Here is a 16,443-nt window from a genome sequence, read left to right on the forward strand (position 1 = left end):
AATGAATAAAAATACATTGCGAACCACATTATTGAATAAAATAAAATCTATTGCTCTCAAGGAAATAATTAAACATTTGATATAAATTTGGATAGATCCAAAGAGCAATACTGTATAAGGGGCTTCAGAGTTAGTTATATAAAAATTTCAAATGCAACTACAGCACATCAAATAAACTCCAAATAAAGCATGTAAGAAAACATGGAGTTTCTGGTTGTAAAATAAATGGACATTAAGAAAAACTAGGGCTGCTGAAAAGTTGGCCAAATAATGCAGGGAACAGGGCAATACTTAGTGGGACAAATAACATGAATGCTCTTGAAATGATTTTAGAAAAAATACTGAATGGCTTTAAAAATGTTTCCCAGTAAAAGGATTCAAGAAAGTCTTAAATATAGACACATGAACAGGAAAGCTGAGAAATTTGGATGATGTTTTAGTAATTTAAAAAAATCAAGAGAAAAATTAATCACTCACACCAACATTAGGAGACCTCACCTTTTTCTGGTATTATCTTAGAATATTTTTCATCTTTACTCTTTGCTGTTCCTTTCTTGGCAGAAATGGCCTCAGTTTTCTTTGGTATTATGTCTTCGTTCATTTTACAGTATTTCTTTGAATTTATTTGTTCTTCAATTTTCCCAGATAACTTATCTTTAGAATTAGTTGATGGCGCTGGATGTATGTCTTCTTTTATAATGGATTTCTGTGTCATATGCCTATTGCTTGTCAAAATATCTTTTAAAGAACATTCATTTCCTGAACACTCATTCCCTTTGGATGCTTTACTTTTAACACATTTTTCAGCTTTCTTTAAATGATCTGAATGCCCTAAATCGGGAAGATGTTTATATTTATTGAAATGCCCCATATTCTCTTGAGCTCTTCCCAAATATACATGTCGAGATTTAGGATATTCTCCCTTTTTACAATTATCTGTACCAACGTATTTCTTTTGCTCATACAATTTGTTTATTCCATTGGCATTCTTCTGATTTCCTTTCATTTCTTGATATCCTACCTCCTTTAAATCATTCTTACCATTATTGGAAATTCCTACTCCAAATGTTTCACATCTGTCAGTACTTTCAAGTTCTTGACAAACAGATCCAGCCCTTGTATTCTGTCTGATAACTGATATCCCTCCATTATTCATGCAGCCTTTCAAAGAAGAATCACCAGTATTACCAGTGTCTTGATATTCTGATAGAGTCTGTTGCCTATCATTAACACGTTTAAACACTCTTTCTTCATGTATTCCTTGATCTTGCTTTTGTGAAGTTTTACAAGTATTTATTTGCTTTGCTCTATGCTCTAAATTGGCTTGTGTTTTCTGACAATTAGTGTTTTTGGAGACTTCTGTTAACCCGGCATTTTTTTGTTTAATAGTGTCTACAGCTTCTTCTGCTACAGAGCTTTCCTCTTCTGGTTGAAAGCCACTTATCATACTTGTTACCTGCTCAGCAACTGAGTCAGTTAAAGCATAGCTGACCTCTCCAACAGCAGTGGTCAAATCCTCTACAGCACTACTGATTGTGTCTACCAGAGAGGACACTGAAGGCAGATTCTGTTGGAAATTTCTGAAAAATGCCATTTTCTAATTCCTTGTTCCTAAAAGGTGCAATAATGGAATTTTCTCTTCTCAAAATATCAACCACTTTGGAACTTGAATTTAACATTTACTTAAATGTTGCTATTCGTCAGCTCAATATTAGCAATTCACATTGTAGCTTTTAATCTTTCTGTAAATACACTATGCATTGAAAGAAATATGTTGAAGTAAAGATTCTTCCGAAAAAAAAAAATCAAACCACTTGGTTTAAACGTTATGACATTTTTTCTCACTCCACAGCTATTATAACAGCAGCAAGACAATATTTTTCCCTCAAATACTATTGGTTTTTTATTCTATACCTGAAAGAAGAAGTATAAAAAGGATTTTTATTATGTACTTTTAGTTTGCTTAATAATAGTCTATGTAAGGGAACTACCCTATCTTACTAATAAACTACCCAGTATCATTTCACATTAAGAAAAATATTAAAGAGAAACATCTAAACAATTTTGCATAGTGGTAAGAATAGGGGAGGGGAGGTGTGGACACTTGCTGAGTGGCTACTATATGCAAGGCATTGTAATTGACACATTTTATCCTACTTGATTTTACAGTAATTCTAGGAGGTAAATATTATTATTCCTATTTAATAAGTGAAAGAAAAACAAGGCTCAGAAAAATTAAGTTCCCTGAGACATTTTCAAGGGATCCTCAAGGTCAAGACTAGTTTTACAATAACAGCAAGGGGGTACTTAACTTTTTCATTCTCATTGGCTCACAAGTGAACACTGGAGTTATCCAGAGGCTACATGACAGATTGAATGTAGAGGCAGAAATGAGAATCCAGCTGTCTTCCATTATGCTAGTCATTAAAAAGATTTGCAAAAAGTATAAAACAAAATCACTCTTCTCACCATTTTTCCCCATTTTCTTTTTGTTTTGGAAAATAGTTTTTTAAAATTTAAAGATGTTATTTATATTAACATGTAATAGTGTTTTTTTAAAAATAAATTGATAAATAATATTTTTAAATTTTCTGTTTTAAATTGATAAATAATATTTTTAAATTTTCTCAGTTTTAACTCTAATATGGTACATATCAATAGATATAATCCACATAAACAAAAAGCTCTTTGGGACTACTCAATAAAATTTAAAAGTACAAAGTTGTCATTAAACAAAGGAAAAACCAGAAATGCTGAACCAGAGAATTACCAAAGGCCGGTAAAGAGATACTTTTAGCCAGTTCTTTCTGCACAAATGATCAAAAAGCAGGACTGGAGTGGATTATGAGAAACACTGAACTTAACCAAATTAAAACTGTATAAAATACTATTTATAGTTTCTTAATGCAAAAGTCACAAAATATAATTCAATAACTAATAGATTCTTATAAGTAATGGGGCTATCGCCTTTCAAGTTATCAGATGTAATAGAAAAGCATATCTATCTCCAACACAGGTACACAGACAAGTAAAGCAAGATTTCTCAGGTATTTTTTGTCACATTCTTCTAAATTAACACTTTGCTTTTATAATTTCCAATTTGTTTCTGCTATCATTTTTATAAACCAGTCTTTGGAAAGAGAAAATTTTAAAAACTGCTGTAGTAATTAAAAAAAAAAAAACACTCCAAGGAAAATGTTTCCATAAGAGAAAGAATGGTATTACAGCCCTCATCTTTCCTAGTATCTAGTAACACTATAATATATGGTGCCAACGGTGGGAGTGGAACACTATTTTTTATCATTGGAATTTATATATAAATTAAGTTACTAAGTAAAACCACCTCCAACTTCTCCAAACAATAAAATTACCCATTAGCTGAAAATTAAATAGCAGGTAAAGAAAAAGGGTGAATACTTTCAAAAGCGTTCTAGGGATATGGAGAAAAAAAAGCTCTCTAAAGAGCTACTTGGACAATGGGAAGTACACTACATAAAGTGACAAGATACCTCCTTCTTCCTCAAGTGTATCTGCTCCTATTACAGGCTCAAAAGCGTATCTTACATATGAAAAATTAAAATGTCATTTTGTGATAGTAGACAATTCACCTTTATGTAATAGCAATTCATGAACAACAGAAGAATACCTGAACATAATTTACTTAACAGCTCTTTTACAGAACAGTAGCTCAAATATTAGTTTATTGTATGTCACAACCTTTTTATTGCATATATTAAAATAAGTAAACAATAGTACAGATAAAAAGAACAAACAAGAGAAGCAGCAATATGATACTTACAAATTTTATCTTGTGAATTCTTCCTTGTCCTGTATTCTGAACCAAGATCTGGAAACCCGCCAACATTTTCAAAACAGAACTTCTTATTAATATAGAGAAAAAGGAGCAGCATCAAGACAATAAACACCCCAACAGCTGACAAAAATCCAACTGCCTCTGGAGATACTAGAGAAAAAAAAGTCACAGCTGTAAGCATTTATTTTTCTTCAAGCTACAAATAAGAAGGAAACCCCAAACATAAGTTAGCTTACTACCTTATTTCAATTATATTTTTTAATTGTCATAGTTTAAAAATAGTTTCGTTTATAAGAAAAACAAACTGCAAAGTTTGATGACAGCTGTTCAATTCATTCAGCAGCATTCATTCAAACTTTCTAAGTTTTCTTATAAATTTGTAGGAACAATCTTAAAAGACAGGAGTCGGCCAGGCACAGTGGCTCACATCTGTAATCCCAGCACTGTGGGAGGCCAAGTGCGAGAATCTCTTGAGGCCTAGAGCTCAAGACGAGCCTGGCCAATATGGTGAAACCCTGTCTCTACTAAAAATGCAAAAATTAGCCTGGCATGGTGGCACATGCCTGTAATCCCAGCTACTTGGGTGGCTACGGCATGGGAATCACTTGAACCTGGGAGACAGAGGCTGCAGGGAGCTGAGATTGTGCCAGCCTGGCAACAAAACAAAACTCTGTCTAAAAAAAATAATAATAATAAAAAAGATGGGAGTCTATAAAATAGGCAATCATCATATGTTTAATCCATCAAAGAGCACTGCAAAAATTTGAAAATAAGAATTAGAAAAAAAGGCCAGGTGCAGTGGCTCATGCCTGTAATCCCAGCATTCTGGGAGGCCGAGGCAAGCAGATCACTTGAGGTCAGGAGTTTGAGACCAGCCTGGCCAACATGGTGAAACCCTGTCTCTAGTAAAAGTACAAAAATTATCCAGGTGTAGTGGCGAGCACCTGTAATCCCAGCTACTCAGGAGGCTGAGGCAGGAGACTCACTTAAACCTGAGAGGTAGAGGTTGCAGTGAGCCGAGATCGCGCCACTGCACTCCAGCCTGGGTGACAAAGTGAGACTCCATTTCAAAAAGAAAAAAAAGAAAGAAAAAAGTTAAATCTGATGCACAGATGTATTACTTAACAAAATTTATGAGAACACATATCATTATTTTTATCTCTAAAAGCTTCAATCACTCTTTCTTAGTAAATAAACTTTGTACTCCCTAATGTGGCATTTAAAGCTCCAACTTCTATTTTCAATATTATACTCCAGTCAAATGTTGTACTCATTGCCTCAGAATCCACAATATTCAATACCATACTCCTTGTTTTAATTGATCTTCTTCCCTTGCCTGGAACGACCAACTCCCCTCTACTATATCCTACTCATTCACTCAACCAACTTATATATTTGGAGCACCAACCATACACCAGGCATTGTTATATAAACAGTTCCTGTGTTCCTTGAACAATCTGGTGAAGACAATTACAACACAGTGTAATAAAGGCAATATAGTGTAATAAAGGCTATGACTGGGAAAGAACAGGGACTATGAGAACCACAGGAACACTTATTCCAGTGCTGAAAGATCAAGAAAGCTTTTCTGGAAGTTATGGACTCTATGATTATATTTTAAGAAATTAGTAAGAATTACTTCAGGCAGAAATAACATTTGCAAAAGCCCAGAGACAGAAAATCACGTTATATTCCAGAAACTGAATGAAATTCTGTTATGATAAGCTACTAGATTTTCAAGAGAATTTGGTCTCAAGCAAATATATGAAATCACCTAGAGAGGTTTTATACAGCAGGAAAAGACAAAAGACAGCTTCTCCAGTCCTCGGCAATCTCTCTTTCAATTTTTTTTGTTATTTGTCACTATATCAGTCATTTGGAGTTAAATAGGAACTAAGTTTTCGTATCCCCCCATGCCTTACAGATAATATTCGAGTATTAGTTCAGAATGATTCTAAGCTTCAAACACCCCTACAAAGATCCCTGTATAATCTACTTTTCTTCCTCCATCATTCAAGCAGCAACTAAAATGTTATTTTCTCTAAGATTCTTTCTTAAATCAGAGGGCAATGGCAAATACTATCTTAACTCATTTGTTAAAAATGAAGTCAACAACTGGTCAATGATGAGTGCTTTGATTTCCTTTTTCATTATTTATGAAAACTAGGCATACCACGTATAGAATTGAATAAGACATTATATCTTTTCAAAGCTGGGTCAATGGTATTGCAGTAGAAGATGAAGCAGAGCGTAATATTTAAGGCAGGGGCAATGGGAGTGAGAGGAGGAGGCGGGAGGAATGGTAGGAATGCTAGCTGGATATCAGGCTAGTGCTGAGGGACAGATCTTGCTCCTAGAACCAAGAAATTATAGCCAGACATTAGCCTTGCCTGTCTTGTCTTCAGGCTGAAGCACAGCCAGGAAGAAAATGATTTTAATAAAAGAAGCTAAGGTATATAACATAAAAACAGTGGTATGTATCAAGCCTGAGATATGGAGTAAAAATGAAAACAGAGTAATTATCATCGACATTTCAGATAGCCAGGAAAATCAGAAGCAGGACAGAATCTGGTATGAAGAGGCAAAAAAGAGTAGTACTTCAATATTACACTGAAATAACAAAATATATATAGGAGTTCCCCTTTTAGTATAGGCTCAAAACACTCAGACATTTAATGCCTTAAGTGGCTACAAAGGATTAGATATGCAGATTGAAAATCTCCCATGTCTTGGAAAACTAAATGAAAGAGAAAATGTAGCTCATGTCACTTAAGAAAGCTAGTTATTGATAACAAAAATAGCACAAAACCATACAGCATATACTATACACCACTCACTGTTTTAAGTACTTTACATACATTAACTCATTTAATCTTCACAATGATCCTATTATCATCCTCATTGTAAATTGAGACAAAGAGGTATTAAACTATGTGTCCAGATAGTAAGTGGAAGAATCAGGATTCAAACCCTGTCTGGCCCCAGTGTCTGTATTTTAAATACTACTCATACTGCTTCTGTTTTCCTTTTCTCCTCTTCTTGCCTCTTTCTATACCTTGCCTCAATCCTTATTTCTACGTTCCTCTTTCATCTTTGTCTTGCCCTAAAATTCAACCTAATGGGAGGGATCCACTATAAGCAAGTAAGTATAACATACAGTAAATACTAGAGAGATGAATATAAATTATTACTGGCACACAAAGAAGCACTACCTGAGAAAGTCACAAAATGCTTTAGAAGAGATGACACTTGAGTTGGTTATAAAAGATTAATAGAACCTCTATAAATAGTAAAAGTACATTTGAAAAAGCATGGTTAAAGACAAATAATATACATGGCATTCTATAAGCACTAACGGGCAATAATCATGGCAGTCCTATTTATTTACCTCTGTATCTTCAAAGTACCTAGGACAGCACCACATAGCTGACATATAAACATCTATGGACAAATGGATGGATGAATGGATGAATGAATGAATGAATATATGTGTATTCAGGAAAGATCAAGAATATACCAGAGGAGCTGTAACTGGAGATGAAAGCAAGGTCCAAATTGTCAAAGAACCTTGAATATCATCCCAAAATTTTTGTAGTTGGGGAGTAACATGATTACAAGTTTGCCTTGTAGAACTATATTGGTTAAAACAACTAGAAAACTGAAATATGGTAGCAAGCCAATAGTGGTAAAATATCTTCAGTTCTTAAACTAAGGAGTAGCAGTGGTAACTGAGAAGGGTGAAATGTAGTCTTTGTTCAAAGAAAATTGATAATGATCCACTTATGTAAATTTAGAGGATAAGAAAGAAGAAGCGTTGAGGATAAGAAAGAAGAAGAGTTGTGGTTAATTCTAAAGTTTCTAGTTTGAGTGACTGGGTAAATGGTAATGCGCTAACCAAAATGAAAAATATGAGAAGAAAGGCATTTGGATTAGAGCATGAGAGGAAAGAGGAAAATAGAAAGAGAATGATAATTAGTTTTTGACATGCTACACTGGAAATGCCAACAGAATATTTCACAGAGGAAAATATGAGTATGATGTTCTGGTAAAGGTCAGGTTAGTTAACAAAATTTGAAAATTTTTCCCTCTTTTTTGCTCCTCTTATTCCATATGAAACACTTCACTCACTAAATAATACCAAGCTGGCAAATGCAGGTGCCAGGCTTTATTAATGGTAAATATCTTATGTTACATATCTTTAGATAAATACATACTGTGGCTTCAGACAAATTTAAAAAAAAAAAAGCAGCTTTCCCCACTAGGAAAAGGTGAAATATGCCTGCTGTAAACACAGCACACACTATTCACACAATTCCCTGACTGAACGCCTGTTTTTTACATTCATTAAAAATATTTTATCTATTTACAATTTTAAAACAGTAGTATGGTTGTAGAGAAGAAATAAAATATCTTCTAATAAAAATACTAAAAATCTTCAGGCTTATTTTTCATCCTTATCTGAGAACTAAACTAATATTTATTATTTCAAATATATTATGATACCAGAAGTTAGCCAGTAACAGTTCTGAGTATAAAAACATTTGGTAAATCCCACCTGCACATAAAACTGCAATAGGATATACACGGGAAATTAAACTAAAGATATGAATACTATACAACATGCTTGCCCAACTCATGGCCTGCCAGCCACATGCAGCTCAGGATGGCTTTGAATGCAGCCCAACACAAATTTGTAAACTTTGTTAAAATCTTATGAGTTTTTTTTTTACAATTTGTTTTTAGCTCATCAGCTATCGTTAGTGTATTTTATGTGTGGCCCAAGACCATTCTTCTTCCCATGTGGCCCAGGAAGGCCAAAAGATTGGACACCCCTGCTGTGTCCATCAATTAAAAAATTACACTGATTTATACCTCCCTAATAAAAAATATATTCTTATTCATTATAGGAGTAGAATTTCCCCCTAAAATCTTTTTATACTATGAATCTGCTTAGAAAGTCATTCTGCATAAGTGTAAGATAATGTAATTTATCTATACATATACCTTCTTTCAAGCATTCTAGGCCATCCACTGCAGGAAAGTAAATCTATTTAAAACATATATGCCTCTTAAGGAGGATCTTCAAAATCTCCATTTAGGCCAGGCGTGGTGGCTCACGCCTGTAATCCTGGCACTTTGGGAGGCTAAGGCAGGTGGATCACCTGAGGTCAGAAGTTCAAGACCAGCCTGGCTAACATGGCAAAACCCCATTTCTACTAAAATTACAAAAATTAGCCGGGTGTGGTGGCAGGCACCTCTAATCCCAGCTACTCAGGAGGCTGAGGCAGGAGAATTGCTTGAACCCAGGAGGCAGAGATTGCAGTGAGCCGAGAGTGCACCACTGCATTCCAGCCTGAGGAAGAGTGAGATTCCATCTCAAAAAGACAAAAAAAAAAAAATCTATTTAAAAGTACACAGTCAATAATTAGTTTAATATTACACATTTGAAGAATTAAATTTGTTGAATATAGTCAATAACTCAAATTTCACTAATGCACGTTTTCCCATGATCCAAATTTCCAAAGTTTTAATGTAGTAAACAACAAAACCAAGACCAACTAATAACAACCTGAACAATATCAAACACTAAAAAGTGCTTATTATTTAACAGGGACTGTTTTCAGTGCTTTACAAGCATTATCTTATTTAATCTTCACTGCAACCATATTTTACAGATATAGATACTGAGGTTCACAAAGAGTAAGTAAAATTTTTGAAATCTTAAAATTATTATTCAGTGACACAATCTGTATTTGAACTTGGGCACACTGACTCCTGAACCCAAATTGTTAACTGCTAATCTCTTAGCTTCCCATTTGCCAGATATTGTTATAATTGCTTTCATTTTAAAATTTAACACTCAAGACAATTTATGATAAGTACTGTAATATTATCTTAGTCTTTAGATTAATAAATTGAAGTCCAGAGAATAATTAAGTTGTCCAAGTTCACAAATCTATGAAGTGGTAGAACCTGGATTTGAACCCAGACATTTTGACTCCAGAATCCATGATCTTAAACACCAAGTAATACTGCTCCTTGTATGCCAACCTGCATATAAAAGATAAGAAAAAGCTATATGACCAAAGTAACATAGCTTACTATATATATTATGTGCAAATATTTTATTTATAGCTCTTATATGTGTTAAAAATAGCAAGCAATTTCAAATTCCTCAAAATAAATACATGAATTTTAAAACTGGAATCCTAATTTTTTTCTATTCAAGTTACTATTCAAAATATTTTAAAACTAATTTTAGAATTAAGTTTAAAAACCAAAATATGTGGTACATCCTTATATGCCACATTTGAAAAGCTAATAAAACAAATATGAATTTAAAAACTAAAGATACTCTATAGAAAATAAGCTTGATATTCATTAGTAGTGCTCAATAAAGAATATTAACTGCTCTCTGTGAGCTATATTGTCCGCTATATGAATTCCCTAAAGACCATACTGCAAAGTGAGAAGGGGGCACTAGGTACAATATCTCACCAGAAAATGTAGAAAGTTTAGTCTTTCCCAGACTAATGATTATTTGTGTTATGTATACTGAACTGGCTTTGGCAGTTATATCTTTATATTTAGAAATAAATGTATGTATTTACAAAAAATAAACTTAAAAAATACCAATTTTTTAAAATTTAAGCTTCAGTAACAGTGGTAAAATTCATTTTAATTTCTACAGATAAGTTGGTCATTGCAAAACATGAAAAAATTATAGTCTTACTAAAGTCAAAGCAAGAGCAAATACATTTCGACTTTGCAAGTATTGCAGAATTCACTTAAATTCTCCGTTATATTTTGTCACAAAAGAACATTTTCTAGCTAAGAAAATGTTTTTCTAAGAAAAAGGCTAGGATATACATAAAAATAATTAAATATATGGGGGATATTTATCTACTAAACCAACACATTTTCAATTTTGATTTACTTGGACCACTCTAAATAATATTTCTATCAAAACAAATTAATTATAACTTCTAAAATAAATTTTGTAAGACTATTCTATTCATTATATCTTAAATGCAAAATTAAACAAAAAGTACCTATGCTTCATCTAATTATTTTTTTAAAAAGATAAAAAGCAACAACTTACAATTTGCATTATAAGGGATGTATTGCTGATTTGTCCTGCTGCGCATGAAACACTAATCCTCTAACTCCATGTCATGGGTACTTTAATAATTCATTTAATAGATGCAATTCTATCTCTTGACCAAAATGTGAACTATCAAAGTCAACTTTCATTGAAAAAGATATACCTGTTTTACATTTAATTAGCTCTAAATATTTTCTCCATATTTTAATCAGAAAAATGCTATAACTTATTTTGCTCTGGGTTTGGACATAGAGAATTATTCATAATTCTAAGAGATAATTTAGGAAAACAGAAGGTTAATAATTGTTTCAGTTTCCTTTTATAACATTTCAATTAGTTTACAAATAAAATTTCCCTCAAATTTTTATATTACATTATAAACGATGCAAAACTGGAAAGAATATATGTAAATTAAAAAAAGAATGTAACAATGCTAGCTGTTAACTCCAGATTTTATAAAAACCAATCATTACAAAGAGCATTTACTGATAGAAGTAACACAATTCACTGGTAACTTAAAGGGACAATGGAAGAAGGCATAGATGGCAGTGATGTGAAACACTAAGATCTTAGGGAAAAAAAGTGCCCTCTAAGAGAAACAGTTACCTACCTGGCCAGGTTGATAAAAGAGATGCCACCCAATTTGTTTCACAGTTCAAGCCATGAATAGATTGAACCTGTATTTCCTCTAAGTACATGCAATAAATTGAAATTTCATTTGAATATCATAACAAAAAACTCTTAATCAATCTTGAAGAAATTGGAAAAAAAAGAAAACCCAAACACTTATTAAGTATGGAAAACCAAATATAAAGTATATTTAAACCATATACTTCTTACTTAATAATACTTCATGTACTTCATGTATTTAAATCAAATCTTAATATAAAACTATCAATCTCTGGCAGAGACTTTTCTTCAAGGACAGTCTTGATTGAGGCTTTAGAATTATGATTCCAATGAAGTTTAGACTAAGAAAAACTTATTTTCCTGTCAAATCTCCCTATAGGAAAGCATAGTCATTCTTCTGAACAACAAATTGTCTCAATTTTTTTCATTACCTATTCAATGTGCATGGATTCCTTCACAATTATCTAAATGAGAAATGGCATGGGCATATCTAAGGTCACTGCTTCCTCTCCTTTACTTTTTCATTGATTCTTTGTTCTTTCTTTTCAATAAGATCTTCATTGCTGAGCTACTATGAGTAAGATTTTGAATTCAACACCAACTGCAGGAGAATATTCTGGTTAAAGCCAATCTGTGATGTCAACTACAGTTTTAGATATGCGTATTTCAAGATTTAGTTCAGACCCATCAAAATTCTGATAAATACAAAGCAGTTTCATTCAAATCTCTCAGAGAGACACCATCTTCCTCTTAAATTTTAATATTAGGACACCTGGTTCTCTTCTTGAAATGATCAAAACATTGTTTGCTCACTCTAAAACCATCTTTCCCCTACTAAGCCTGATCCATTTTGAAGAGAAGTAGCTTTTGCTGGAAACATTGAATGGTTCAATAGATTTACTGTGTATGAACACATACATAGGCAATCAAAGGTTCATCTAACCTTACCAGCATATCATGTTTTCTTATCCACTAAATAAATGAGTCCAGCATAGTTCAGTTAGTGATGACAAGAGCTCAACATCAACATCATACTGTGCTCCCACCTGAATATAGCAATTGGAATGTTCTACTCACTTGCATTCTCAATGCATATAGAATAAAAAATGTGTAGCTCCATTTGCAAAATGATATCATTCTTTTTGTTGATATGATATCTGCTTCAGATATAGTAAAAGCAAATATATTTGAAATTTTAAAGAAAAACTACTCTAAAAGCTTTGAGAAAAGATACAATCCTTTAAGTTCAGCTGCTGATAGATTTGCTGAGTAACCTCTGAACAAGCATCGCAGTTTTGGAGCAGAATCATGTGAGAAACAGTTTGAGTCTTGTCCTTAGAGATTGAAATACAAATTTTAAGTAATTAAAATAAAGTAGGAGCTACTTTCAATAAGCAAGGTGTTACAAAGTAAGAAGTAGTGCTACAAGGGTCACCAGCAACCAAATCAACATTAACTGAAAAAAGAATTTGTCAATCAAAAAGAGAAAAGATAAGCAATGAAATGATGAAATTAAGAGATGTAAAATTTGGTGGTATACCATGACATGTCTTTCAGTGGTATCCATTTTAGTTAGATATTTTGGGAGATATATAAACCCATGTTACTTAATACCTTTACCAATGACCTGGATAAAGGAATTGAGAATATGTTCATTAATTTTGTAGAAGGTCCTAGGAATACTAGGTAGGGCATGATTGCTAATTCTCTGAAAGAAAGAAAGATACACTAAGGACTTCAATATATTAAAGAAATAACACATCAAAACAAAATGAAATTCAATATGAATAATTTCAAGGTTACTACACCATTAGGAGCCAAACACTAATAAATGTTAATGAAAATGTTGGCTCAGTAAAATGTGCCAGGAAAAAAATTAAAATAATATAATACTAGTCAAATAGAAATCAGCAGTATAATGTTTCTAACTGGTGAAAACTAATCATTCTATTATGCTATCTGATTCTGATGAAAGCAATTATGGTCTCCAATTTCAACGTAAAATTGAGAACACCTAGTAAAGAATACATTTGGAGACTTTCACAATAAGGAAAAAAATTTAAAAAGCAGAATAAAACAAACAGAAACAGCATTTATTAAAAAAATAAATCATTTGTGAATAAAATTAATGTGGGAAAAATATTAAAACCAATTATTTGTACGGATTTGGCAATATTTAATGCATTTTAAAAGGGAAACTGGTTTCCTAATCCTACTAAAGAACATAATGCAATGGCTTAAAGAGAGCAAGTCAAGAAGCATTGCCAGCAAGTGACCGGTCAGCAAGCTGCTCTCCAGAACAGTATGATCTTTGATGAGTACATCACTGTCTACTGTTTTACCCTCACTTTTAGAAGACCAAAAACTTGTCTTTTTTCAGGACCTAGAGGGCCTATGTGAGGAAAAAAAAATGAATAGAGGTAAAAAATCTAGCTTTTAGATCCTATTACACAGTAGCCAAATAAATTCAAATGGCAGCGGATATATGAACAACTTAAAATTTAAACTGGAGAAAACTCCATTAGAATAACAGAAATGTTAACAGAATGTCAAATCAGGACACACACACATCTTCCTGGTATTAGAGTACCTGAAAAGCTGAAACAGTAATTAAAAGGTTTCTTGGCAGGCACAGATTGAAAACTAAAGGGAGGAAACTCTACCAGATACCAAGAATTATTTTAAAACTAGAATAATTAAAACCAGATGATACTGGCACAAGAATAGATAACAGACCAAAACGCCAGACACCGACACTTGCACACATGGATTCTGATGTATGACAAAGTTGGCTGCAGAGCAGTGGGTGAGTGGGGGATCATGTTTTGAATGCATTGTGCTTGGAAAATCGAGGATATAAGGGAAAAATGAATTTACATACAAACTAATTCTAGATAGATTATAGATCTAAATATGAAATGCTTTAGCCAATCAATTTTGTAGAAAAAAATACAAATACTTTGCTTCATAATCCCAAGGCAAAGAATTTCTTACTAAACAAGACATAAAAAGCATAAATCACAAAACAGAATATTGATAAATTTTATTACATTAAAATTTAAAATTTCTGATCATCAAAAGATATCATATAATGACTAGGCAAGCCAAATAATATATTATATGGAATAATGTATTTGCAACACATAATCAGGAGGAAAAGACTCATATCTAAATACATAAAAAATGTGTAAAAACATTTTTTTAAAGACAGCACAATTAAAAAAATGGGCAAAGTCCTGATCAGGCTTACCATGAAGGATAAAACAAAAATGGCCAATAAATGTATGAAAAGGTGTTCAACTTTGTTATGTATCAGAAAACTTCAAATTACATCATAATGCAATATCACTATTCCAGAATGGCCAAAATTTAGATCTTGTAATATGAAGTATTCGTGAGGAAGTGGTGCAATTGGAAATCTTTCAGACAATAAAAATCTGAGACTCAACAGTACAGAAAAAAAAATCATGGGTATATAGTCATACACTAGAAAATTATGTAGCCATAAAAATGAATGAATAATAATTACACGCAAAAATCTGAATCTTGGAAATATGAGGTTAAGCAAAAGCAGCAAGGCAGAAGGGGCAAAATTCCAATATAAAGATTCCAATATAAAGTTCAAAACAGGCAAAACTAATATTTCAAGGATGTGTACTTAGGTGGTAAAACTTAAAGAAAAAAATATTAATGTCCATAAAAGCAAGCAGAAAAGGGATAATACTCAGGAAGAGTGCACGGGGGCTTCTGAAGAAATGGCAGCATTCTACTTCTCTACCTGGGTTCTGGTTACATAGGTGCTTGCTTTTAAATATTATTCTTCATTTTGTTTCAAAATTTAAAAAGAACTAAAAAAATGTATAGTTCTTATGGGCAGTTTATCTTGGTTATGGTGATACCTGGTGAATCATTACAGTCTGCAAGAGCTGCCACCTGAATGACCCACTTATAAACTTGTCCCTCTCAGTCTAATCTTATCACAGTGTCCAGAATGAGCCCTTCAACATGTGTAAATCAGAACTGACTGTCCTCTGGTCAAAACCTTCCAATGGCTCCTCATTTGCTGCATGATCTGGCTCTCTATGACTACTCTGACCTCATTTCCTACCACTTCCCTACTAGTTCATTCCACAGTTGGCCTTGATGTTTCTCAAATATTAGCCAGGTTGTTTTTCCCTGGATGTTCCCCCTCTGCTTTGATGGCATTTTCCCAGATATTCACATAACTGATTCTTTCACCTCCTTTGAGTCTTTGCTTAAACATTACCTTCTTAATGACAGCAACTCTGTCAACCCTATTTTAAAATGCAACCCATTAACACCCATACCTCACCTTTTCCCTGGCTTATTTTTTGTATCTCTTATCCTCTAAAATACCAAGTAATTTATTACTTTTTACATCATTTATCTGTCTTCCCATACTAGCATGTACGCTTCAAAAGGCAGGAAGCCAGCTGATATTTGAGATAGATTGCTAGGCAATAATTATGAATATAAATGTAATTTAAAATGATGAATATAAATGTAAAATATAAATACTAAAACCCAAATCCAGAAATATATGGAGAAATACACCAAGATAGAGTTAGATTTATCCCCACTACGTAAAAATGATGTAACATTAGAAAATCAACTGATAGAATTCATCACACTAACAAATTAAAGGAGTCAAGACACCCTTTCAACAGGGCAAAAAAAAAAAGTTATTAAGAAACCTCAATAGCAACCTATAATTTAAAAAAAAAAATAGTAAATTTGAGCTGGAAGGTAACTTACTTAGCCTGATAACGGAAATCAGCCAAAATAATACAGCAAAAAAAATTCATGAAAATATATTACAATTCAAAAGTATTAACTTTAAAATTAGGAACATAGCAAAGCTGCTTGTTTTATT

The 16,443-nt window shown here is 32.8% G+C and overlaps 1 protein-coding gene across 7 annotated transcripts in view; it reads right to left on the reverse strand.

The window, feature by feature from the left end:
* The window catches only part of SYT14 (synaptotagmin 14), a 235,305-nt gene that overhangs the window by 154,533 nt on the left and 64,329 nt on the right, over window positions 1-16,443 (reverse strand). For 3 of the 7 annotated variants that reach the window (XM_055233504.2, XM_055233506.2, XM_055233501.2), the window contains exons 1-3: window positions 3,800-3,870; window positions 2,313-2,417; window positions 499-1,914 (exon numbers count right to left, since the gene is read on the reverse strand). In XM_055233504.2, the coding sequence (XP_055089479.1) occupies window positions 499-1,594 (1,096 nt within the window). In that variant the 5' untranslated portion in view covers window positions 1,595-1,914; window positions 2,313-2,417; window positions 3,800-3,870. Of the gene's footprint in view, window positions 1-498; window positions 1,915-2,312; window positions 2,418-3,799; window positions 3,965-16,443 lie in introns of those variants that run through there. The other 4 variants (XM_055233507.2, XM_055233508.2, XM_055233509.2 and 1 more) reach the window with 2 other exon arrangements.

Source organism: Symphalangus syndactylus, chromosome 19 (genome assembly GCF_028878055.3).
Source record: "Symphalangus syndactylus isolate Jambi chromosome 19, NHGRI_mSymSyn1-v2.1_pri, whole genome shotgun sequence".
Taxonomy (NCBI): domain Eukaryota; kingdom Metazoa; phylum Chordata; class Mammalia; order Primates; family Hylobatidae; genus Symphalangus; species Symphalangus syndactylus.